Raw genomic sequence first — 25,014 nt, 5'->3', positions numbered from 1 at the left:
CCATTTTTTCAATAAACGAGCAGGAAATGAAAAGTGAATTTTGGGCGCATACGATAAATCGAGGAATATATCTGTTACAGTTACGAAAAAAGGCCAAAAATGAAAAAGAAGAAAGGAGGCTCATGAAAAGTTCGTGCGGCCTCCTCCACCGGAACCCTTCCCCCTTCCTCCTTCCCCTTTTTATTATTACTTTTTTTTTTTTCTTCTTGTCTTTGATTTCTTCTTAGCGTAAGAAGACAGTCTAAAATCTCTCTCTCTCTCTCTCTCTCTACCTCCACTGATGACTCTGCTGCTTCCACAGTGCTGACTCTCTTTCTTTCTCTCTCTTTGACACTCACCAAATCGCTTCTCTCTCTATCGCCGCCGCCGCCGCCGCCGCCGCCGATCGCCGATCGCCGTCTTTCTCTCTGCTCCCGGCCGCGCTCGCTGCTGCCCGGCGGCGTCGCCCGATCAGTGGAATTCCAGGGTTTTAGAGCCCCCGGCTCCTTGAGCTCCTTCCCCCGCCGCGGCGACCGACGTCCGGCGCGTGAGCTCCTCCCCCGCGAACGACGGCCGCCGCGAATTCCGGCGATACCGTCAGGATGGCCTTCGCCTCGCGGCTCCAGTTCTTCGTGAGGATGATCTCCGATGGCAAGTCCTTGGTCTTCCGGCCAATTCCAGCGATACCGTGCGGTCGGTGCACGAGCCGATTCAACTGATCACTGGAATTCCCGTCATTGAGCAGAGGCTGATTTATAAAGGGAAGCAACTGCAGTGCGAGAAATCTTTGGCCGAGTGTGCTATCCAAAATGATGCCGGCCTGCATTTAGTCGGCCGAATGCAGAGCACGGGGCACTCGCAGGCTTGGCAAATCATCAACGACATGATTTCTCTTGTTTGCCGTCTTTGTAAAGGTGAAACCGTGCCTTATGCTCTTAAAACTATTAGAACTAGGATATCGGAATACTTGTCGATGACTCCTAAGGATGATGGTGATCCAGCTACTGGGCATCTTCAGATATTTATGTCATCCTCTGCGCCCGCGGCGCTTGTTATGCTCTACATGTCGCCAATTAGGGTTAACAAGGAGCATGCCGAGGAGTCAATTAGGCATTTCCTAGAATCATGTATAACTGAGGTGCCAAAGTCTTTGCGATCGCGCTGTGCATCAATAGTGCTGGAGTTTTGTAAGTTGCTCAGGAGAATAGCTTCTCATGACCCCTTGTACTTGTCTTGCCGGAGTAGTCTGGGGTCGATGATGGAGGTTATTAAGGTTCAATGGGTATCGGAACATACTGAAAGTGTAAAGAGAGCGATATCTATAAAAGAGATATTCCCTTTCGTTAAAGAGCTGGCAGGTAAGTTGTCCAAAGATATGGAAGTGTCCCTCATATCAGCAGCGAGTGTGGGGAGTTGGAGCGATGTCAATGATTTCACGATGTTCTTGCGCCCTTTGCGAACTGTAATGTCTGGATACAAGGGTTTCGAGCATCCAATCTCTTTGCCTATGGAAAACGAACACCACGATGTTCTCTTGTGTAAGGAAGAGGTCGAATCGCTTTATCATATCTTTGTGGACATGCTAAAGAAGATGGATAAGTGCCTTTCCAGAATGGAGCAGCGGTTATCTGCAAAGGTAAGTGGGGAAATTGAAATTGCACATCCAGCGTGGTCTCGATATCTTACTATTTTGAAAGAACTGAATGCCATTTCTAAACTTTATTTGGGTTCTGAGGAAGAATTTTGGACGATTTTGAGCATGAGGAAGCGTGCATTGTGTATGCTTGTCGTCCATTATGCGAAGCGAAATGATGATCACAAATGGCTTCTTGAACACAAAGATATTATGGATTTTGAGTCTAGGAGGCACTTAGTGATGATGATGTTCCCTGAAGTGAAAGAGGACTTTGAGGAACAACATGAGATGCTGATCGACAGGTCTCAGTTATTGTCAGAATCATTCGAGTATATAGCTAATGCAGAAGCTGAATCTTTGCATGGGGGTATATTTATGGAATTTAAAAATGAGGAAGCAACTGGTCCTGGTGTCTTGCGCGAGTGGTTTGTTCTGGTTTGCCAAGCTATTTTCAATCAACAAAATCCTCTTTTTGTAGCATGTCCCAATGATCGCAGAAGGTTCTACCCAAATCCAGGTAATATTGCATGGCCATGTGTGTGATTTTGTTTAAGAATGCTGGTTGTTGTCCTTAGGTTTTGTGAAACCAAAAAAAGTGGATGATGGAGTGCTTATCATTTCAGTATATCGAATGGAGTTTGACATATAATTAGCACTTATGGCTCTAGTATGTAGAGTGAATATGAGTGGGTTGGTAGCTTTAACATTCCTGTTTGGTTTCCGCCAAAATGGAATCAGAACCAAGAGTTTTGGATGGAAAAGTTGAACAAACAGTACAAAGTATAGATGAACTGCCCAAATACCCAGTCAGTTAGGTTCAATACATAGGTTTAACCCATTTTCTTTGCCTTCCTACTATTGCTCATTTGATATTTCTGTCTCTTGTTTTTCTTGCTTCTGCAACTGCCAGCGTGCTCTCGTGCGAAGAGAGAGAGAGAGAGAGAGAGAGAGAGAGAGAGAGAGAGAGAGAGGTTGTGTCACTGGATGAGTACTAACTATGAATGAGCTATGGTGGCTAATATTTCAAAGACGATGATAGATGGGTTTGAAAGTCTTTTCTTGTAGGAAGAAGAGAAAGGCTAAACCTTTAATCCAAAGGTGATGGTAGATCACGATATTGGGGTTCTTGAGGAATGGGAAGTGGGAAGTCAATCCTGCCAAGTAGATAATGAGTAAAATTTTAGAGACTACTTTGCTAAAGGACAAATGGTAAAGATAGTTAAAAAAAGTCAAACCAAATGGGTCAATCAGTCAAGTTTTGATCTTCGTTTATTTAACACTTTTTGACCTGAAACCAATCTGTTGGACTGGATCAAATGAATTTGGTCTGAAAAAGGCGATGGTTTAACTAAAAATTTTCGATTTGGTTTTGGAAGGATGGGTTTTTAGGCAACCTGGTTATTTGGCATGTTGAACCCCTTCTCTTTGCAGACCACACAATTATTCTCTGTGACAAAGATAGTCTCGGAGAACTAGATACACAGTGGAGTGAAACGTCATAGTATGGATCATATGGCTGCATGTTGTCAGTTAAAGCTTAATAGGTGGTTTTATTGCTGTACAGAGATAAAGATTGATTGAAGTAATTGGGGGGGGGGGTGTGTGTGTGAGTTGGAGAGTCGACCTTACAAACGCAAGATTGTTCCAGTGGGTAGAGTTAAGTTTTGCTACTATTTTTGCCCATTAGGAATTCGGGGTTGTTTACTTGGAATTCGGTTGAATGACCTTGAAGTCTTAACAAAATTGCATGCTAGATGTAGAGTATTCAAATCTCATACAAGTAAGAGGAAAATGCAAAACCCCTTCAACTTTAGGTCGTACACGTTTGCCCCTTAACTTTCAACTGCAACATATTACTCTCCTAAATTTCATTTTGTGACAGCCATTAATTCTCCATTATGATTTCAGTTAACATGTGCAATGCACACAACTTTTAGGAGTGAAAGTGTATTTTCATCTCATTTTTTCTTATGTAAATCTCTCTTTTACCCTTGGTTCTTGTAGTTTGTTATTCTTCATCTCTTTGGGGATTTTTTTTTTTTTTTGATAATTTGTGCCTACATGGAGCTATGGGTACATAAAAAGTTTCTTGGGGGGATTGCTGGCCTGTTGATAGTTATTTAAATATTAAAAAAAAAAAAAACTTTTGAGATCTACTTGTGTGGTCACCTTGCCCTTCTGTTATTACAGTTCCGTTACCTTTGTTCTAAATGCCTTATCAGTATTGACAATCAACACTTGAGTGTTTTGCAATTTGAACATTTAAGATGATTTATTTCATCTTGTCCTCTGTCTCTAATTGTAAGTCCTCTATTTGACATTGGTCATGATGATTACCTGAGTTCTGTTGTTTGAATGGTATGCAGCGTCTACGGTGGCACCCCTGCACCTCAAGTATTTCAACTTCTCTGGTCGAATGATAGGCTTAGCTGCAAGCAGATTCTGGAAATGGATGCTGAATTTATTGATTCTGATGCTTTAGGACTAACATTTGTCAGAGAAGTTGAGGAGTCGGGATTGAGGAGAGTTGTGGAACTCTGTGATGGTGGGAAGGGCATGGTGGTGAATAGCACGAATAGGAATGATTATGTTGATCTTCTTATAAAACATCGGTTTGTTACCTCAATCTCTCAACAGGTATCGCATTTTGCACAAGGTTTTGGTGATATTCTTAGCGACTTGAGGTTGCAGAAGTTATTTTTTCAAAGTTTGGAGCTTGAAGATATTGATCAAATGCTACACGGGAGTGAGAATGATATTTCTATTGAAGATTAGAAGACATATACTGAGTCAATGGCTACAAAGCTAACGATCCTCAGATAGTCTGGTTTTGGAAGGTATGTGCCTGTGTTTGTGGAATTTATTATTTAATTTGTTACCTCTCTGCATATAGTAGTTTGTTTGCATGTTATCTGGTTTGTCCTTTAACTCTCTTTTTTTTCAAAATTCAAAGTAGTATCTAAACATTTCTTTTTGTACAATCTAATTCTCAATACTTTTAAAAATCTACTCAATATAGTCCTCCTGTTAAAATTTCCCACTCCTTTAGCTGACATAACCATAAACTATTGTTAGCTTGATGTTAAAATTGCCATGGCTCATAGGTAAACTCCACGCCATATATTCCTCTCTGTAATTATTTTCACCTAAAGAGAAAGGAAGAAATAAAGATTATTGTGTTGTGAGAGACTAATGCGTTTCCATTTGTTGAATATAACCACATACTGCTTATATTCATTAATCGAGTATGACCATTTACTGTTTATATTCACTTGTCGAATATAACCACGTACTGCTTATCTGCTCGTCGAGTATGACTACTGCTTATATTCACTTACCAAGTATATCCACTTGTGGACTATACCCACTTGTTGATTATGACATTTTACTATTTTTGACCCGGTTGCTTAACTAAAGCCTTTTATTTCATCGATCATTACATGATAAGAAAAGAATTTGGGTATATGTGTTGAAATGCATATAATTACTTATTTGTCCTTGTTTTCATGAGAAATGAAAAGGAGGTAGGCATATTATTATCATGTGGTTATCAAAAGACATGATGAAAAATGAAATGAGGTAAACATGTCATCATTATTACTCATGTAGGTCATCATTAAAAAGGCAAGGTAATGATTTGCATAAAAGGATGTTGTGTATCGAACGTCGATTGTTGAATCCATTGTTGATGTAAGAAAGATTTTATGACTACAATATTAATATGTGCATTTGTACCATATGAATAAATATGGAAAAACATAATATGTGTTTAAATTAATGGTGATGATGCCTCATGTGTTAAGATGCCCCAGGCCCTAGGAGTGTTCGGGATGTCTTGAATTTGAGGTACACCTTGAGTTAGGATGCCCCAAGTGTGCTTGGGAAGAGAAGAAGTAATGAATATGATGCATGTCTATGTGTATGTATAAATGCATATGCTCAAACATGCCTATTAATGAGCCAATCGGTGATAAACACGCATCACAATTTGTTATAACATTCACCTGTATTTGGGTAAATTATCTGATGCAATATTAAGATAAGAAAAATAATGCATTTATTAATGCACTTGTCATTCATTGTTATCTTGCATTGCCTTGAATTCACATTGTTTGTTGGTATTAGGTTAAATGGTAAGATACTCTCTCACCTTAGACTTAAAGATTTCATTCACTAGGCTTTAGCTCATCCTTATTTTTCTGATTTGTAGGTTAGTCCCCCAGGACATGAAGATGAGGGGATCAAAGGCCATCAACCCTTGAGTTGAATGGCGGTTTGGTTAATGTATATGCTTGCCTTTGGGTTAGTTTGGTTTTAGAGGTGCTATTTGACTCAACCCTTTTCTTAAGACTTATGTAATGTAATGTATTTGTTTGAATAATATGTGAAAATGGTAACTAGTGGTGTTAATATAAGGAAGAAGCATATGTACATTTATTAAACTCGTGTGATTTTTTTTTTTAAGAGATGTGGTGAAAATTTTGTTATACTTCCGCATGCTATTAATATTTAAAAGAGAAAATTGAAAAAGGACATGTGCCACGCGTGACCTTATGAGGCGTCTCATTTATATAGCATTTGAAGCGGTTATCCTCCCGTTTTGAAAATTTTCTCTCTTGCATGGAGAGCTTCTTTACCTTTGGTGTAGCCATGTCTTTCCCCTCTTTAATACCTATCATCTTCTTCTCCAAAAACCCTAGCTAATCTCCTCACCATCCCCAACTCCCACTCCTTACATATACCTCTTTGCACGCTCACTCTTTAAACCCTAAAATCATCTTCCTCAACGAAACCCCTTTTCACTTTTAGAACTAAACAACTATCTCTATGATGGAAGGTATCTACACAACTACTGTTCCATTGCCAAGCTCCCACATCTTCAACCAACCTTACCCTACCCGCTTGGAATCCCCATAGTCTCCTTTCATCTTATTTTCTCTCATTTTGCCACTGAGTACCAAGTAGTTTCCGAATCTTTGTAGTCCTTCGTATCTTAATCTTTTTGCCGAGTCTTTTGGTATAGAAGCAACGCGTAAGGATCTTCAATCTCGAGCATTGTTCTGGGCTGGTTTTGGTGGCTATTTGCAACCGAATCTTCCACCTGTTTGTTGATTTGCCTAACTGAAAACTGAAGTTCGGAAATGGAGAATAGAAAAGCTGATCCCCGACTGTAGTTGATATGCGAGAAATTAGGAGATATGTGGTCAGAAAATGACATTATTGATCTAGAAGAAATGGATGCTATTGAACAAGAAAAGGATTGTAAACTGATGTTGATCAGTAAGCTATTCACAAGCCCCTCTATTAATTTTCAAGCTTTTCAAAGTACAATGAAAAAGGCATGGAAAATAGATAATGTCAGTATCACTCTGTTGGAACAAGGTCACTTTATGTTTGCTTTCAAATTTGCTACGGATATTAAACGAGTGCTGGATGGGGGTTCTTGGTCTTTTGCCAATCACATTCTCTTGTTGAAATCATGGGAACCTAACACACCTCCTTGTTGCTATGATTTCACGAGAGGAGTTTTCTAAGTGCATATCTATGGTTTACCTATTGAATGGCGTAATGAGATAGCTATAAGAAAGATAGCCATGGAGTTAGGAAATGTTATAGAAATCAGAACATAAACAAAAGGCTCCACGGCATTTGCTTTGGAGAGAGTGAAAGTGGAGCTCGATTTGTATGCCCCTTTGAAATAGGGGAGTGTAATCTAACATGCTGGAATTTTTTTTTTTGGTAGAGTAGAAATATGAGAGATTACCCCATTTCTGCTTTGCATGTGGCAAACTAGGGTCATTTTAGCACCCATTGCACTGAAATTCCGATTGATGAAGACAAAATGGAGAACCTAAGGTTTGGATTCTGGTTGAAAGCAGAAGCTAGGGAGTTTAGTCCTATTTGGAAGCTATTTTATGAAGATAAATGGGAAGACAGGGCAGCAGAGGAAGTCATACCTGAAACTCAAAACCTCTCGAACAAAATGGAGATCATCCAACTAGCATACCCCCAACCTAGTCATTCAGACAGAGCTGAGAAGAGAAAGGAAATGGACAGCGAGAGTTTAGGTGGCAATGAGGTAAGGGTTAATCCTCCTTTCTTGCTACTAACATGGCCCGATAAGGGGAAAGCTCCTATATCCCACATAGGAAGAAAATCTACAGAAACAACCCAAAAAGTAGAAGGAAAAAAGGGTTAAACTAAGTGCTAAAAAGCAAAAGAGATTAAACCTTTATGCTCCAGAAAAGGATATGCAATTATTAATTGATGAAACTCAGCTGTTAGAAACTCTCGTCTAAGTGGTGAAAGGTGAGGGTTAATGGGCTTTGGTGGCTAGTCTTAATAAGTCACTAGGGTACCAATGAAAATCTTAAGTTGGAATTGTCGGGGTTGGACAATCCCCTGACAATTCAAGAACTTAGAGCCCTAGTGGCTGGTGAAAGGCCTAATGTAATCTTCTTGATGAAAACAAAAAACAAGAACCAATGGTGCAAAGGATAAAGAAAATGTTTTATTACCAATTTCTTTTTGTTGTGAATCCAGAAGGTATTGTTGGGGGCTTGCGCTAATGTGGAATGAAGACATAACATTAATAATCGATTCTTTTGCTGCTGATTTTATTAATGCTACCTGCAGATGGGAGACAAACAAAACAATTGAGACTTACACTAATCCATGCCCCATATACTTTTCAGAAGAGAATGAGGTTATGGGATGAATTAAGACATATCAGGTCTTATAACTCTCTTCCTCGGATGTGTGTATGTGACTTTAATGAAGTTCTCTACCATTGGGAGAAAGTTGGAAAAAGAATGTTGGAACATTATTGGATGCTGGCATTCCGAGAAGTTCTAAATGATTGTTCATTGATGGATTTGGAGGGAAAATGTTGTGCATTTACATGGTCGAACAATTGGGAATGAGAGGATTATATCAAAGAACGACTTGACCGAGCATTATGCAACATGGAATGGAGGGTTTCTTATCCTAAGGTTGAAGCTTTCACTTTTCTTGCAGTAGGATCTGATCACAACCCCCGTTGGTGTCGTTATCAGCTGAAAGGGTGAGACGAAGAAAGGAATTCAAATACGAAGCTTTTTGGGCAGAAGACAGAGAATATGAGGACATCATTAAATCAGCTTTGGCAGCATCCAGTGCATAAAACCTGAGTTGGGAACAAAAACAACAAAAGGTTACAAGAACCCTTCTAGAATGGAGTAAAAAATTCTTAAATGCCTACAGACAAATCAAAATTCTCAAAGTTGAATTAGTATCCATCACAAACAATCAAGAGGCTGATCATGAAAGGGGAAGAGTCCAAAGCATCAAATGAGAAATTGAACAACTGTGGAAACGAGAAGAAATGTATTGGGGAATGTGTTTGAGGATCATGTGGTTGAAGTGGGGCGATAGAAACACAAAAAACTTTCATGCCACCACAATACAACGTCGACAAAGAAATAAAATCTCCATGCTCCAGCTGCCAAATGGTGAGTGGTGTAGAGACCCCAGGAAATTAAAAGAGGCAACAATTCAATTCTTTTATGATTTATACAGCACGGTTGGTTCCAAGAGGAGATGGATGAAGCATTGATAGAAAAAGTTACACTATAGGAGGTAAAGGATGCTGTCTTTCAATTAGGAGTCATCAAGGCTCTAGGGCTGGTTGGTTTAAATGGTCAGTTTTTCCGCCATCATTGGATAGACATCCAAAAGGATCTATTGAGGTTGGTAGGGGATTTTATGGAGACAAATTAGTTCAACCCAGACTTTAATAGAACCCAAATTGTCCTCATTCCAAAGGTCTCAAACCCGAAAACGCTTGATCAGTATGGACCAATTAGCCTGTGCAATTTTACTTATAAAATCATCTCTAAGGTTTTGGCAAATCGCTTAAAGCCCATTCTTCCAAAATTGATCAAAAGGAACAGAGTGCATTTGTTAAAGGGCGACAAATCCAGGATAACATTCTTATTATTTAGGAGGTGCTTCACCAGCTAAGAATAAGGAAAAGAAAGAAGAAATTTCAAGCTGTGTTAAAGCTTGATATGAAGAAAGCATATGATAGAATTGAATGGGACTTTTTGAAGGCTTGTATGTTGAAGATGGGGTTTTGTTAGAAGTGGATCTCATGGATTATGCATTGTGTGACTTCAGTCTCTTTTAGTATCAAGTTTAACGGAGAATCGTTACCTTATTTTCAGCCATCAAGGGGACTTCGTCAAAGTGATCCCCTTTCCCCTTATCTCTTTATACTAGTAGCAAATGTTTTATCTCTTCTTATGAAAAAAGCAGTTGGGGAAGGGAGAGTGAAAGGCATAAAACTAAACAGCAATTGCCCAACTTTATCTCATCTCTTATTTGCGGATGACTCGATATTCTTTTTGGATGGAAAGGTGAAGGAATGCCAAAATTTGGCTGATGTTCTTAACCAATACTACATAGCTACTGGTCAAGCAATCAATTTGAACAAGCTCGGGATATTTTTTAGTTTAGGTTGTCCTTAGACTTTAAGGAGAAACATGACATGGGAATTGAGAGCACCGGAAATTGATAAAACGGGGAAATATCTAGGCATTCCGCCGGATTGGGAAACATCTAAAAACAATTGTTCGCTTGGATATTGGTTAGAGTGAATATGAAGCTAGAAGGATGGAAGGAAAAGTTGATATCCAAAGTTGGGAAAGAAGTTCTATTGAAAGTAGTTGTCCAAGCATTACCCCAATACGCGATGTCCATCTTTAAGATTCCAGTCTCCATTTGTAAAGTTATAGAGAAAAAAATTGCTTCATTTTGGTGGAAGAACGCTGAATCTAAGGTTGGAATTCATTGGAAAAGCTGGAATGTGCTGAAGATGAGGAAGGACCAGGGAGGAATGGGTTTTAGAGATCTAATCACATTCAATAAAGCAATGCTAGGAAGACAGGCTTGGCGATTGATAGAAAACCCCTCGTCTTTATGGAGTAAACTATTCAAGGGACTCTATTTCCCCTCTACAGATTTCTATCATGCTAAGACAGGCTACTAAGTGGTAGAAATTCTATTTCAGGCTCAACACTATGGGCAATAGGTAATGGAGCATCAATTGAAATACGTGAAGACAGAAGGTTAAAGCGAGGCACAATCCCTGGCCCAGCCAACTGAGACGATCCCCTGATGGTAGCCGAACTCATAGATACAAACAATTCAACATGGAATGAAGAACACCTTCAAAACTTGTTCGAAGACAAAATTGTAAGTGAAATTTTGGCCATCCCCTTACCATTTGACAGAAGGGTAGATAAATGCATTTGGATGGCGACCAAATCAGGCAATTACTCAGTAAAAAGTGGGTATAATCAACTCAGAAGTTTAGAAGGCCACTTGGCCCACACATCACCCTGATCTTCATGTCAAAAACCCAAAGAACTGTGGAGCAAAATATGGAGTCTACGCACCCTCCCCAAAGTTAGAGTGTTTATGTGGAACTTATGTCAAAATGCCCTCCCTACTAAAGAGAATCTAGCTAAAAGAAGAGTCTTACCCGAGTTGTGGTGTCCCCTATGCAAAGTGTCCCCCAAATCAATAGAACATTTGTTCTTACTCTACCCTTGGACCTGTGAAATATGGTCAAATTGCATTCTCCATATTCAAATACAAAGCACAGGATTAAGGAGTATAGATTGCTGGTTTATGGAGTATGAAAGCCACCTGTCTCACGCTCCCCAATAGCCGAAGCTCTCTGGCTCATCTGGAAACAGAGGAATGTAGTAGTTTTCCAAGCAAGGAAGCCAGATCCGCAAGGTGTAATGGCTGATCTGCTCACATCACAACAAAAATTAATAGATCAAGCTTCATCACAGCAGCAAAATACCAGAAGAAGTAATGTAGAACCTGCAAGATGGAGATCGCTGGACCCAGGATGGGTGAAAATTAACGTCAACGAAGCCTTCGCACCAAGGACTAACGACGGATCTGTAGCAGGGGTGTGCAGGGACGAGAATGGCATGCTGCTCGGTGGTTTTGCTTGCTCGGTTAAAGCGCAATCCCCCTTGCATGTTGAAACCCTAACTGTATGCGAATGTCTGGAAATGGCAGCGAAGTGGAGGAAGGAAGAAGGGTCACGTGGGGTAGCTGTTGAGTTTGACTGCTCCATAGCAGTTCATACGATTTTGGGGATAGATCCTCCTCCTTAAGAAGTCAACCACATAGTTTAGACGGGCTGGGCTGCACTCAGTTCTAATCCTAGATTAAAATTGACCCATGGATCAAGAATTAAATAAAACCACGGATTGGGTTGCCAAAGCCCAACTTCGGCAATCTCTACCTCGGAATTTGGTCTCTCGTCCCCCTCAATCTCTTTTGGATGTTCTTTGTTTTGATGCCCATTTGGGTTGGTCCTCTAATTTTACTACTTGAAATGAAATGAGGAATCTTTCGATCAAAAAAAAAATATCACTTCTTCGAGTTTTGGAAACTCTCGTTTCTCAATTTAAATCTACATTTGAGAGCTCTTCTCTCCCAATTGAAATTTAAATTTGGGAGTTATTTCTATGTTCGTTCAATCTCTCTCAATTTAGATATAGATTCGAGAACCTATTCAACTTGTTTTGGTATCTCCATGTAGTGATGGAATTGATGGTATTGAAGACGTTGAACTTCAGCATTCATCACCCACTCTTCAAATTGTAGCTAAAGCTATAGCTATTAGAGGAGATTATGGTGTGTGCTCATCACTTATATTAATGCAAAATTCGAAAATTTGCTGATGTTCGTTCTAATTTGACGCGAGAGAGATCTACTCTTTTGAGATGAGAGTATTATTAGCTTTATTGTTCTACTTTGTTGTTTGAGATTTACTTTGTTTTAAACCTTTTATGTATCATTTTAAGATACTGAGATATGAATGAAATATTTGTTTTTGACCGAAAAAAGAAATTGAAGGAGATTAATCTTTGTGAATTGATTTCAGGATTTTTTTTTTCTATTAACTATGCTATTGCTTAAATATGTTCAAGAGTACCTTTTAAGATATTTTATTCATTATTTAAATTTCAATTTTAAATTAATAGGTGCAAGAAATTTGAGAATGATGAGTCAATAAACAAATGCTAATCGGTAGGATATAGGCCATCTGGCATAATTGTGGCATGTGAATTTCCATGTGGGAAGCATAGAGACAAGGTAATCTTCCATGCGGCGAGTACATGAGTAAATGTTCTCGCTGCTCCCGGCTTTACTACATATAATTAATCTGAATTCTACAAAAATTCTCAGTCTTTATTGTAATGTTAAAACTGAGTGAACATCAGTGGAATTTATCCAAGTGTATAAAATGATTTGTTCTTTAAATTATTCTAATTTAATTTTAATACGTTATTCACTTAGTTAATAAAATTATGAGTATCAATTATATGACAAAATATATTTCGTGTTTTGACTTAATCTCACATCAAATGGATAAATGTTATATTTAAAGATATTTTATATATTTTTTTTCAAATTTATAATCAATGAGGTAAGTCGAAAGAAAGAAATGTTGAGCCCTTAATATCAAGATTTTTTTTCTTAAATTTTCTCTATTTATTGGTCGGTCCAATAAGCTTCGGGCTATCTTTAAAGGTACTTTATTTTTATCCATCTTAATTTTAAGCATTAATTGTTAATAACTGGTAGATATTTGAGAATGGCAAATCAATAAACGAATGTTAATTAGTCAAAATAGACAATGTGGCAAACTTATGCCATGCGATAACAATGTAAACAAAGTTAACTTTTACATGGCAAGCATAGAAATAAATATTTTTCGAGTTCTGACTTTAAATGCGCGCGCGCACATATATATATATATATATATATATACGCGCGTATGGGCATGCGCACGTGTGGTAGATCTAAATCATGAAGAATCTCTAATTCTTTTATGTAATCTTAAAACTTAATACGTTTGTTTTGCAGTAAATTAATAATTTGGAGAAAAATTTCCTATGAATAATTTTTTATTGCTTGAAATCATGAGTTAATGAAATTTTTTTATTATCGATAACAAGTTATATCTAAACATTTTCCATGGACGATAAAAAGTTTTTCATTTATTCATTTTTATAAACATCAGAATTTAGGAATTGGGCATGGATTCATTGTCTAAAATATACAAAATTTACAACCAAAAAAATAAATTGAAATATTTTGAAAGTAAAATAGCAAAATTTGAGATGATCATGAGCGGAATGACGCGCTTGATCACCCAACCCCAAGATGCCCGAAAGGCAAATGAGCGGGTTTGGTCTAGACTCTAAGGTCTACCATAAAAAAAAAAAAAAAAATCTTAACTCATGTCAACTTGAAATTCTGTGTAACTTTTATTTTATATCACGAAGAGACAAGGATAAGAAAGTGCAAAACAACTAACTATTATGTCATTTCACGAGGATTTATCCCAACTAAGTCAACTAATTGGGGATGGCAATGTAGTCGAATTACGAATGTAAATACAACAAACCTACCAATGCCTTGTAAATTGCAATTTCGCGTAAATAAAACAATTAAACACACTAACAGATAATAATGATGATCTAATTTAATTGATGAGGAGATCGATTGGTGCCAAATTCCAAATTAAAATCGATTATGAGATTAGCACTCCACAATGGCAAACTTCCAAGTTCTGATTTGGTGTGATGTTCACATGTCAATTATTTTATTTAAACCTTTTTTTTTAATGATGAGAAGGAGACGGGACCATATATGTTCATATGGACCGGCTGAAATGGATATGCTTTGTGACATTCAAACCGCAAGAAATATTCTATAGAGCGACGATTTCATGTAGATGACCTCACCCCGGGGACCGTGCGTATTCCCCAACTTTTGTACGTTCTTGCCGCATCAACCTTTGGCTTTTTCTTTTTTATTTTTGAGAAAATTAAAAAAAAAAAACAACCTTTGACTTTTAATTTTATTGAGATATCACTGTTTTTTTTTTCGTAATTCTATGCACGTAAGTAATTATCTGAAAACAACCCAAGTCTTTTCCCCGCCTAAAAATAACAAAATTGAAAAAAAAAAAAAAAAAAAACTTTACCCATTATATATGATACCCTTTTAATTATATTGAATTTCTTGACAAGGTTATGATGGTTGGATATAGAAAGATTGATGGGGTACGGCAATTTTAAAAAAAGCTTCATCTAGACAAATACAATCTAAAAATAGTAACATGATAATTAACCCCGTTATGGCGAAGCAAGTGCATATGCCGAGAAATTACTTACCTTAATTTTGAGAACGACAAATCTTTAAGAGGAATACTACTCGTTTATCTTCTCCAATTGTGTACTATAATATAAGTGAAGCCGCTTTACCTTTTAGCTAGTCATAAAGGTCGGCTAATTCATTTGAAATTCACCTTTGATCATAATAAAAAAACTAAAAAATAGATCTTGCAATTTGAAAAGAAGTTTATCTAGTGGTACTGATTCATACTTATTGAACTTCTTAACATTTTCAAGCCGTTCAAAAGACGTAATATAATAATTACCCTGATTTATGATGACGTGGATTTATATAATAAGGAATTACTTAATTTAAATTTTGAGCATAGCATATCAGCGATATCGAATGTAATTTTGGAAGCCAAATCAATTGTCTCTCCAATTGTGCATCATAAACATATCCAATTGTGCATCATAAACCCCACATAACTCCGCCCAATTAGGTATGTGAAAATCTTAATCCGAAAACTCTGACTCCAATCTCAAAAGCTGAATCAATTTTCTCTCCAAACCATGTATCCTAAGCCTTGCCACTAGCCTTTCAAATCCTACATAACTCCGCCCAATTTGGCATCCGGAAACCTTAATCTTAGAAAATCGGCTCCCAATCGCAAAGAAAAACCAACGGAAAAAAAAAAAAAAAAAAAAAAAACTAGATCGTCAATTAGGATAAGCACAACTACCACACATGGTAGAATATCACCCATTTTTTCATTAAACGAGCAGGAAATTGAAAGTGAATTTTGGGCGCATTCGATAAATGGAGCAATATATTCATTACATTTACGAAAAAAGGCCAAAAAATGAAAAAAAAATGAAAAAAAAAAAAGAAGAAGGGGAAAGGAGGCTCATGAAAAGTTGGTGCGGCCTCCTCCACCAGAACCCTCCCCCGCCTCCCTTCCTTCCTCTTCTTATTAATATATATATATATATATATATATATATATATATATATATATATATTTCTTTTTCTTTTTGCCTTTGATTTCCTCTTAGCGTAAGAAGACAGTCTAAAATCTCTCTTTCTCTCTCTCTACCTCCATTGATGACTCTGCTGCTTCCACAGAGCCGGCTTTCTCTCTCTTTCTCTCTCTTCTTTCACACTCACCAAATCGCTTCTCTCTCTACCGCCCCCGCCCCCGCCCCCGCCCCCCCCCCCGCCGTCGCCGTCGCCGTCGCCGATCGCCCCCTTCCTCTCTCCTCCCGCCCCCGCTCGCTCGGCCGCCCGGTGCGTTTCTTGGGTTTCTGTTGTCTAGCTGCTGCCCCGGCGGCGTCGCCCGATCAGCGGAATTCTAGGGTTTTAGAGGCCCCCGGCGATCCCCGCCGCCCCCGGCTCGTTGAGCTCCTTCCCCGCCGCGGCGACCGACGTCCACGGCGGCGCGTGGGCCGTTGATGTCTTCGCTCGCCGATCCCAACCCCGCGAACGACAGCCGCCGCCTCGCCTCCGCCGCCGCGAAGCGAAAGTTGGACGATTATGCCCCTACGGCCTTCGACGACGAGTTCGCGGCCGATTTACTCAGCATTCGGATGCGAAAGGACGAGCTGTACTCGGTCCAGCACCCGCACCCCGCGTTCGCCCACGCCAGCAGCTCCAGCTCCGGCCGGGTGCCCTGGCCCCTGCCGCACTCCCCCTTGCCGTCCGCCCGCCTGGCCTTCGCCTCAAGGCTCCAGTTCTTCGTGCGGATGATCTCGGAGGGCAAGACCTTGGTCTTCCAGGCCAATTCCAGCGATACCGTGCAGTCGGTGCACGAGCGGATTCAACTGATCACTGGAATTCCCGTCATTGAGCAGAGGCTGATTTACAGAGGGAAGCAGCTGCAGTGCGAGAAATCTTTGGCCGAGTGCGCTATCCAGAATGATGCCGGGCTGCATTTGGTTGGCCGAATGCGGAGCACGGGGCACCCGCAGGCTTGGCAAATCATCGATGACATGATTTCTCTTGTTTGCCGTCTTTGTAAAGGTGAAACTGTGCCCTATGCTCTTAAAACTATTAGAACTAGGATATCGGAATACTTGTCGATGACTCCTAAGGATGATGGTGATCCAGCTACTGGGCATCTTCAGATATTTATGTCATCCTCTGCGCCTTCGGCGCTTGTTATGCTCTACATGTCGTCAATTAGGGGTAACAAGGAGCATGCCGAGGAGTCAATTAGGCATTTCCTCGAATCATGTATAACCGAGTTGCCAAAGTCTTTGCGATCGCGCTGTGCACCGATAGTGCTGGAGTTTTGTAAGTTGCTCAGGAGAATAGCTTCTCATGACCCCTTGTACTTGTCTTGCCGGAGTAGTCTGGGGTCGATGATGGAGGTTATTAAGGTTCAATGGGTATCGGAACATACGGAAAGTGTAAAGAGAGCGATATCTATAAAAGAGATATTCCCTTTCGTTAAAGAGCTGGCAGGTAAGTTGTCCAAAGATATGGAAGTGTCCCTCATATCAGCAGCGAGTGTGGGGAGTTGGAACGATGTCAATGATTTCACCATGTTCTTGCGCCCTTTGCGAACTGTAATGTCTGGATACAAGGGTTTCGAGCATCCAATCTCTTTGCCTATGGAAAATGAACACCACGATGTTCTGTTGTGTAAGGAAGAGGTCGAATCGCTTTATAGTATCTTTGTGGACATGCTAAAGAAGATGGATGAGTGCCTTTCTGGAATGGAGCAGCGCTTATCTGCAAAGGTAAGTGGGGAAATTGATATTGCACATCCAGCGTGGTCTAGATATCTTACTATTTTGAAAGAACTGAATGCCATTTCTAAACTTTATTTGGGTTCTGAGGAAAAATTTTGGACGATTTTGAGCATGAGGAACCGTGCATTGTGTATGCTTGTTGTCCGTTATGCAAAGCGAAATGATGATCACAAATGGCTTCTTGAGCACAAAGATATCATGGATTTTGAGTCTAGGAGGCACTTAGTGATGATGATGTTCCCTGAAGTGAAAGAAGACTTTGAGGAACAACATGAGATGCTGATCGACAGGTCTCAGTTATTGTCAGAATCATTTGAGTATATAGCTAATGCAGAAGCTGAATCTTTGCATGGGGGTATATTTATGGAATTTAAAAATGAGGAAGCAACTGGTCCTGGTGTCTTGCGCGAGTGGTTTGTTCTGGTTTGCCAAGCTATTTTCAATCAGCAAAATCCTCTTTTTGTAGCATGTCCCAATGATCGCAGAAGGTTCTACCCAAATCCAGGTAATATTGCATGGCAATGTGTGTGATTTTGTTTAAAATGCTGGTTGTTGTCCTTAGATTTTGTGAAACCAAAAAAAGTGGATGATGGAGTGCTTATCATTTCGGCATATTGAATGGAGTTTGACATATAATTAGCACTCAAAGCCCTAGGATGTAGAGTGAATACAAGTGGGTTGGCAGCTTTGACATTCCTGTTTGGTTTCCACCAAAACAGAATCAGAACCAAGAGTTTCAGATAGAAAAGTTGAACAAGCAGCACAAAGGATTGATGAACTGCGCAAATACCCTGTCAGTTAGGTTCAAGACCTAGGTTTAACTCATTTTCATTGCCTTCCTACTATTGCTCGTTCGATATTTCTGCCTCTTGTTTTTCTTGCTTATTCTGCAACTGCCAGAGTGCTCTTGTGCAGGGAGAGAGAGAGGTCGTGTCATTGGATGAGTACTAACTATGAATGTGCTATGGTGGCTAATATTTTGAAGATGATGATAGATGGGTTTGAAAGTTTTTTCTTGTAGGAAGAAGAGTAAGGCTAGTGATGGTAGATCACCGTATTGGGGCTTTTGAGGAATGGGAAGTGGGAGTCAATCCTGCCAAGTAGATAATGAGTAAAATTTTAGAGACTACCTTGCCAAAGGACAAATGGTAAAGATAGTTAAAAAGAGTCGAAACAAATGGGTCAATCAGTCAAGTTTTGATCTTCTTATTTAACACTTTGTGACCTGAAACCAAGCTGTTGGAACTGGATCAAATGAATTTGGTCTGAACAAGGCGATGGTTTAACTAAAAAAAGTTTATTTGATTTTGGAAGTATGAGTTTTTAGGCAACCTGGTTATTTGGCATGTTGAACCCCTTCTCTTTGCAGACCACACAATTATTCTTTGTGACAAAGATAGTCTCAGAGAACTAGATACACAGTGGAGTGAAATGTCATTGTATGGATTATATGGCTGCATGTTGTCAGTTAAGGCTTAGTAGTTGGTTTTATTGCCATACAAAGATAAAGATTGATTGAAGTAATTGGGGGGTTGTGTCAGCTGGAAAGTTGACCTTACAAACGCAAGATTGGTCCAGGGGATAGAGTTGAGTTTTGCTATTTTTTTTGCCTATTAGGAATTCGGGGTTGTTTACTTGGAATTCATTCGGCTCAATGACCTTGAAGTCTTAATGAAATTGCATGCTAGATGTAGAGTATTTAAATCTCATACAAGTAAGAGGAAAATGCAAAACCCCTTCAACTTTTGGTTGTACATGTTTGCCCCTTAACTTTCTACTGCAACATATTACTCTCCTAAATTTCATTTTGTGACAGCCGTTAATTCTCCATTATGATTTCAGTTAACATGTGCAATGCACACGACTTTTTAGGAGTGAAAGTGTATTTTCATCTCATTTTTTCTTATGTAAATCTCTCTTTTACCCTTGGTTCTTGTAGTTTGTTATTCTTCATCTCTTTGGGGATTTTTTTTTTTTTTTTATAATTCGTGCCTACATGGAGCTGTGGGTACATAAAAAGTTTCTTTGGGGATTGCTGGGCTGTTGATAGTTATTAAATAAATAAACCTTTTGAGATCTACTTGTGTGGTCACCTTGCCCTTCTGTTATTACAGTTCCCTTACCTTTGTTTTAAATGTCTTATCAGTATTGACAATCAACACTTGAGTGTTTCGGAATTTGAACATTTAAGATGATTTATTTCATCTTGTCCTCTGTCTCTACATATAAATCCTCTATTTGACATTGGTCATTATGATTACCTGAGTTCTGTTGTTTTACTGGTATGCAGCCTCTACGGTGGAACCCCTGCACCTCAAGTATTTCAACTTCTCTGGTCGAATGATAGGCTTAGCTCTGATGCATAAAGTACAAGTAGGGATTGTTTTGGATCGGGTATTTTTCTTGCAATTGGGTGGATATTCTATTTCTCTGGAAGACATAAGAGATGCGGATCCTTACATGTATAATAGCTGCAAGCAGATTCTGGAAATGGATGCTGAATTTATTGATTCCGATGCTTTAGGACTAACATTCGTGAGAGAAGTTGAGGAGTTGGGATTGAGGAGAGTTGTGGAACTCTGTGATGGTGGGAAGGGCATGGTGGTGAATAGCAAGAATAGGAATGATTATGTTGATCTTCTTATAAAACATCGGTTTGTTACCTCAATCTCTCAACAGGTATCGGATTTTGCACAAGGTTTTGGTGATATTCTTAGCGACTTGAGGTTGCAGAAGTTCTTTTTTCAAAGTTTAGAGCTTGAAGATATTGATCAAATGCTACACGGGAGTGAGAATGATATTTCTGTTGAAGATTGGAAGGCACATACAGAGTACAATGGTTACAAATCTAATGATCCTCAGATAGTCTGGTTTTGGAAGGTATGTTCCTGTGTTTGTGGATTTTATTATTTAATTTGTTACCTTTTGAGTCAATAATCTCTCTCTGCGTATGGTAGTTTGTTTGAATGTTATCTGGTTTGTCCTTTTATTATCTTTTTTCTCATAATCTTTTCATCGCTGTAGGCCTGTGGCCCCTCATATTCTGTTTTCCATATTATGTAAAATTTTGGATATCAGAGATGAAGCTGGACTTGGATCCTAATTGGGGAGGATATTGCCATGAGCAAATTCCTTTGGACATTATGCCTAAAGGTTATAGGCAGCACTGTTGGGTTCATTTAAGCATCATGAGTAATAACATTATTCTATGACTGAATTCAGAAGCAAAGAATGGGTTGAATTCAGTAAACCGCATTAAATCATATTCATGAATTCTGCTGAAATCCAACTCTAACCCGTTTGGTTCGGCATTCCCAAAGGCTTTAAGCCCCCAAAGCCCCTTGGGAAAAATTTTAGGTGTTTGGTTCAGCATTTGGAGGTCTCCTTGGCCAAATGCTTGCCTTTGAAATCCACCTGCTTTGGGCTTTCAGCATTTTCGGAATGCTAAATAGGGGTTTAATGAATTTTTTTCTTCCAATATTGCCCTCACTGATAATTGCGTTTTCCTCTTTTATCCTAAAAAATTACTGTTCATCGTCTGTCTTCTTGGACTTGTTGCTCCACCGGTGAAGTTCAGCTGGCGGAGCTCAACCGGCCAGATCTGGTCGCCGAGAAGGGTCGCCTGACCTCAGGGGACCTTGGGCATCGACCCCACGCACCGCCATCGCCTGGGTCACGTGGCCTTAGGCGATGCCGCCTAGGTCGCACTACCCAGGCGACGGCAGTGCGTGGGTCGCGCAACCTAGGCGGTGTCGCCTGAGGCCGCAAACCAGGCGACGGCAGTGCGTGGGTCGTGCGACCTAGGCGGGGTCCCTTGAGGCTGCACGAACCAGGTGACGGTGGTGCGCCGCCTCCCCACCACCATTGCCACCAGCCGCCTCCCCCACCACAACTACCAGCTCCAGCTACCTCCCGATCGTTCCCCTCTGCTTCAGCATCTCCTCCTCCTTTTTCCTTTTCTTTTTTTCCTTTTTCTTTTCACCTCAAAGCTACTTTGCAAAATACACCAAAATGAGAGTATCCAAACACTTTTGCCTTCATCAAATGCCCATTCCTCTAAAGATACTTGGGGAAATGCAAAGCAATTTCCCCAAAGTTGAACCAAACGGGCCCAGTAGAAACAAGAAACCTTGAATTTGAGTTAAAGTAGATATAGCAAATTTACTAAAATCCTAGCATACCTCTAATTTTCGTAAGGTTACTTATCTAAAATTAGCTAGCCAAAGCTTGCAGTCAGCCATGCAGAGTCAGAATGCTTCATCTTCTTGGGGACTTGAGTAGATATGTTTATTAGACATAATTAGCTTGTCTAATCTATGGGTGCATCATTTCTTCCCACTGGAGATAACGTGGCCTAGAGTTATGGAAGTGGTCAATTATTAGCTTCTTTCAATTTATTCTTATTGTCAATAAATTTGCAGCTGGAACCAATAGTTGGTCAGTCTGAGCATGCTCTGGGAAAATTTGCTGAATTAGACTTCTGTTTAAAAACCCTTGAACTTAGAATGTATCACAGAATCAATCTACTAAAATTAGCTTAGACATTCCAAATGGATGCAAACCTCTCTTCTTCTGTCCAACATAATTTTGGAGGAACATTTTAACCTGTGTGATCAAGTTCTCCATAACAGAAGTACATGTCCTGCTAGGTGAGAAGGTTATCACTTGCTCATGTCCTTAGTATGCTTGCTTATGAATGGTAAGTCATCCAATTTCTCGCGCAAGTGCAAGGTGCAATTTCATGGTACCTGTCTTTATCAACCAAAACTTAATAAATAAGTAGGAAGCATTCTTATGTTAGTATGGGCTCTATTTACATGGCTAGGTTTGCAGGTGTGTGCTCCTGAAAGATAATCTGTACAGATGCTCTCTTGACTATCTCAAGCATAAAAATGGTTCTCTGCATTTCTTAGCCTGGACTCTGCGGGGAGGAAAGATTGCCCTTGCTTTAAAAGGCATTGGATTTTTAATATAAAGTATGAAAGATGAAAATTCCTAATGTCTAGGCTCTGTGACTCAACCACGCAAGATGCATGGTGGAGGCTAGTTTCCATGGCAATGCATTATGGACAGACTGTGATTGTTGGATGCATAATGTGTTTGTACTCTTGTATGGTTTTTAGATTGCAGCTTTCTTTGGGTTGGACTTGTGGAAAGTTTCCTCCAATAACACGCTAGTCATGGTAATTTAGTGCTGAACTATTGTAGAAGAGTAGTGAAATGATGCAATTTTGCATCACAGGATCAAAATGTAGGTCCTGAAGATACCTCATTACTGTTGGTGAACGATCCTCTAGATATGGCTGGAGAGACCTAGTTAATTCCCTAATTGGCATAAAATTATCTTCACTAATTTTATATGTTGTAATGAAAATTCTGCATTACTTTTCTCTTCATCATACTCTTGGTAAATCCAATGCAGATTGTCAGCGAAATGTCGCCACAGCAGAAAAAGAATATCCTTTTCTTCTGGACGTCAGTGAAGTATCTGCCCGTGGAGGGATTTCGGGGTTTGGCGTCTCGCCTTTACATATACAAGTCTACGGAGCACGTGAGCCGCCTACCATCATCCCATACATGCTTTTATCGACTGTGCTTTCCACCTTATCCCAACATGACCATCATGCAACAGCGTCTTTCCATCATTGCTCAAGAACATGTAGGCTGCAGCTTCGGTACTTGGTGACAATTCGATTTTATCATCATTTTGGGTAGGAAAAAGTCCTTAATTGCACATAGAAGATTCAGATCTCTCAACTTGTACAGCGTATAGGGCATCATAACCATCTGATCTATCATTGGACGCTTAAAAGGGGTGTTGTAGATATTTTGTGTCGTCTGTCTACTGTCGTTGAGGTCTTTGTTGTTCCCCTCTTTTAACTGTTCATACATATATTTATAGATGCAGGGTATAAATAAAGTTTGGGTGCAGGATGAAGGGAAGCTCATCCCCTGTGCGGGACTTCATTTTTCTGGTAGAGATGGTCACTTGTCACTTTGCTTTGACATGTAGATATACAGAAAGATTGACTGCAATACATCTCTCTCTCTCTCTCTCTTCCCCACCCCCACCCCACACCCCCCCAATCCACCCGCGCACGCGTGCAAGCACACTATTATGGTTTGTCTGTATTTGTTAGTGGAAATGAATTCAATACTTCGATGGAGGGGGCTGGGGAAGTTACAACCCCCTTCAGAAATTTTTCATCATTGATCAAATAGGTATAGGCCATCGTTGAATGTATGCAGTCATGCACCACATGGATGCATAGGGGGCTATAGAGGGTTTAGACAACAAGGCTCCGAGAGCTTGCTTTCGAGGAAGGTCTGCCTTGTCATCTCTTGTGAGGGAGAAAGAGCTTCAGGGTAAATAAACATTCAAAATAGGCAGAGATCTGTAAGCACGAGCAATCTCGGGTTTTGGCTGGTGCATTACCTGTTGAGCTTTGACTACATTTTGATGTTGTTCACGTTTTCTTTCATGTTGCACGGTTCTAAGGCATTACAAACAAAGGTTAGGGGAGGGAGCTATTCCGGCTTTTGGATTCGGCTTCTATGCTGTAGCGGTTGGCAAATGTGAGGAATTGCCTAGAATGGTTGTCTTGCTTATAAATGTAGATCTGCTCAGGCCGAACGAAAAAAGAAGCAACGTGCAACTGCAATTGTACATCTCACTGCATTCGACTGAATTCATTAGGCTAAAGTCTTCGTCAACAACTTCAGCAACTTGACGAGCAGAACCTTCGTTTTCATATAGGAAAGGCGCTCTAGGGCAAACCAATTAGCTTCAAAAGAAGGTTCCACTTGAGTTGAGAGAGACAGGGAGACAGGGAGAGGGAAATTTCCACAAATAATTTTCATCTCGAAAAGAGTGACAATTTTTAATTGACCTCTTTCGCCTACTTCTCATCAATTACATCAGAAAACGACTTGTAAACCTTGTTATCAAGTCCTCGAAGCTTATCCCTTGGCGCATCTGAAGGGGGCTTTTGCTAAATTACGACGTCTGCGCTCCCGCTCAACGTCAAAAAGGATACGCATAAAGGAGTCACACGACACGACGCTTCGATTGAAAGATAAAATGGGCGCCAATCAATCGCGCGACTTTTATTCAAGCGTGACACGGAACAGAGAAAACAAGATAGATCAGAGAAGTAAAGTGGGAGTGGGATTCTACTTTAGCAGTAATCAATAGAATCTCTCTCTCTCTCTCCGTGGAGATCCAGTCCACCTTTTTTTCCTCCTTAAACAAAGGGGATGAGGGACATGCCCTCTATTTAGATGTCGCGCCCATTGCTTGCGCAAAATCCGGTCCTTTCCTAGAGCTAAATCAAGGGGGCCTCGCATCGACTAAAAGCTTAAATGCCGCCTTAATCAGTCAAGCAAGCGAGAAGTGCGGCGGGGTAATCATTCTATTTTCGAAGTAGAAGAAGAGAACTAGAAGAGTGGACA

At 39.9% G+C, this 25,014-nt stretch overlaps 1 protein-coding gene and 1 pseudogene across 1 annotated transcript; both read left to right on the top strand.

Moving 5' to 3' along the window:
* The first annotated feature begins 222 nt into the window (after positions 1 to 222).
* On the top strand, positions 223 to 5,877 carry LOC104441478 (annotated as a pseudogene).
* Positions 5,878 to 15,883: 10,006 nt separating this feature from the next.
* Positions 15,884 to 23,602, top strand: LOC104441479 (E3 ubiquitin-protein ligase UPL5). Its single transcript, XM_010054634.3, has 3 exons — positions 15,884 to 18,067; positions 19,853 to 20,442; positions 22,985 to 23,602. The coding sequence occupies exons 1-3, from the start codon at positions 16,261 to 16,263 to the stop codon at positions 23,246 to 23,248; spliced, it is 2,661 nt and encodes an 886-aa protein (XP_010052936.1). The 5' UTR covers positions 15,884 to 16,260; the 3' UTR covers positions 23,249 to 23,602.
* The last annotated feature ends 1,412 nt before the right edge of the window (positions 23,603 to 25,014 follow it).

This window comes from Eucalyptus grandis, chromosome 4 (assembly GCF_016545825.1).
Source record: "Eucalyptus grandis isolate ANBG69807.140 chromosome 4, ASM1654582v1, whole genome shotgun sequence".
NCBI lineage: Eukaryota > Viridiplantae > Streptophyta > Magnoliopsida > Myrtales > Myrtaceae > Eucalyptus > Eucalyptus grandis.
Note: the sequence above shows the minus strand (reverse complement) of the source record. Positions and strands in the feature narration are given on the sequence as shown.

Excerpts from the sequence above, each read along its gene's own strand:
- LOC104441479 (XM_010054634.3), top strand. The coding sequence starts at position 16,261 with ATGTCTTCGCTCGCCGATCCCAACCCCGCGAACGACAGCCGCCGCCTC. Across the intron at positions 18,068-19,852 it reads AAGGTTCTACCCAAATCCAG|CCTCTACGGTGGAACCCCTG; the intron begins GTAATATTGCAT and ends ACTGGTATGCAG. Across the intron at positions 20,443-22,984 it reads AGATAGTCTGGTTTTGGAAG|ATTGTCAGCGAAATGTCGCC; the intron begins GTATGTTCCTGT and ends AATCCAATGCAG.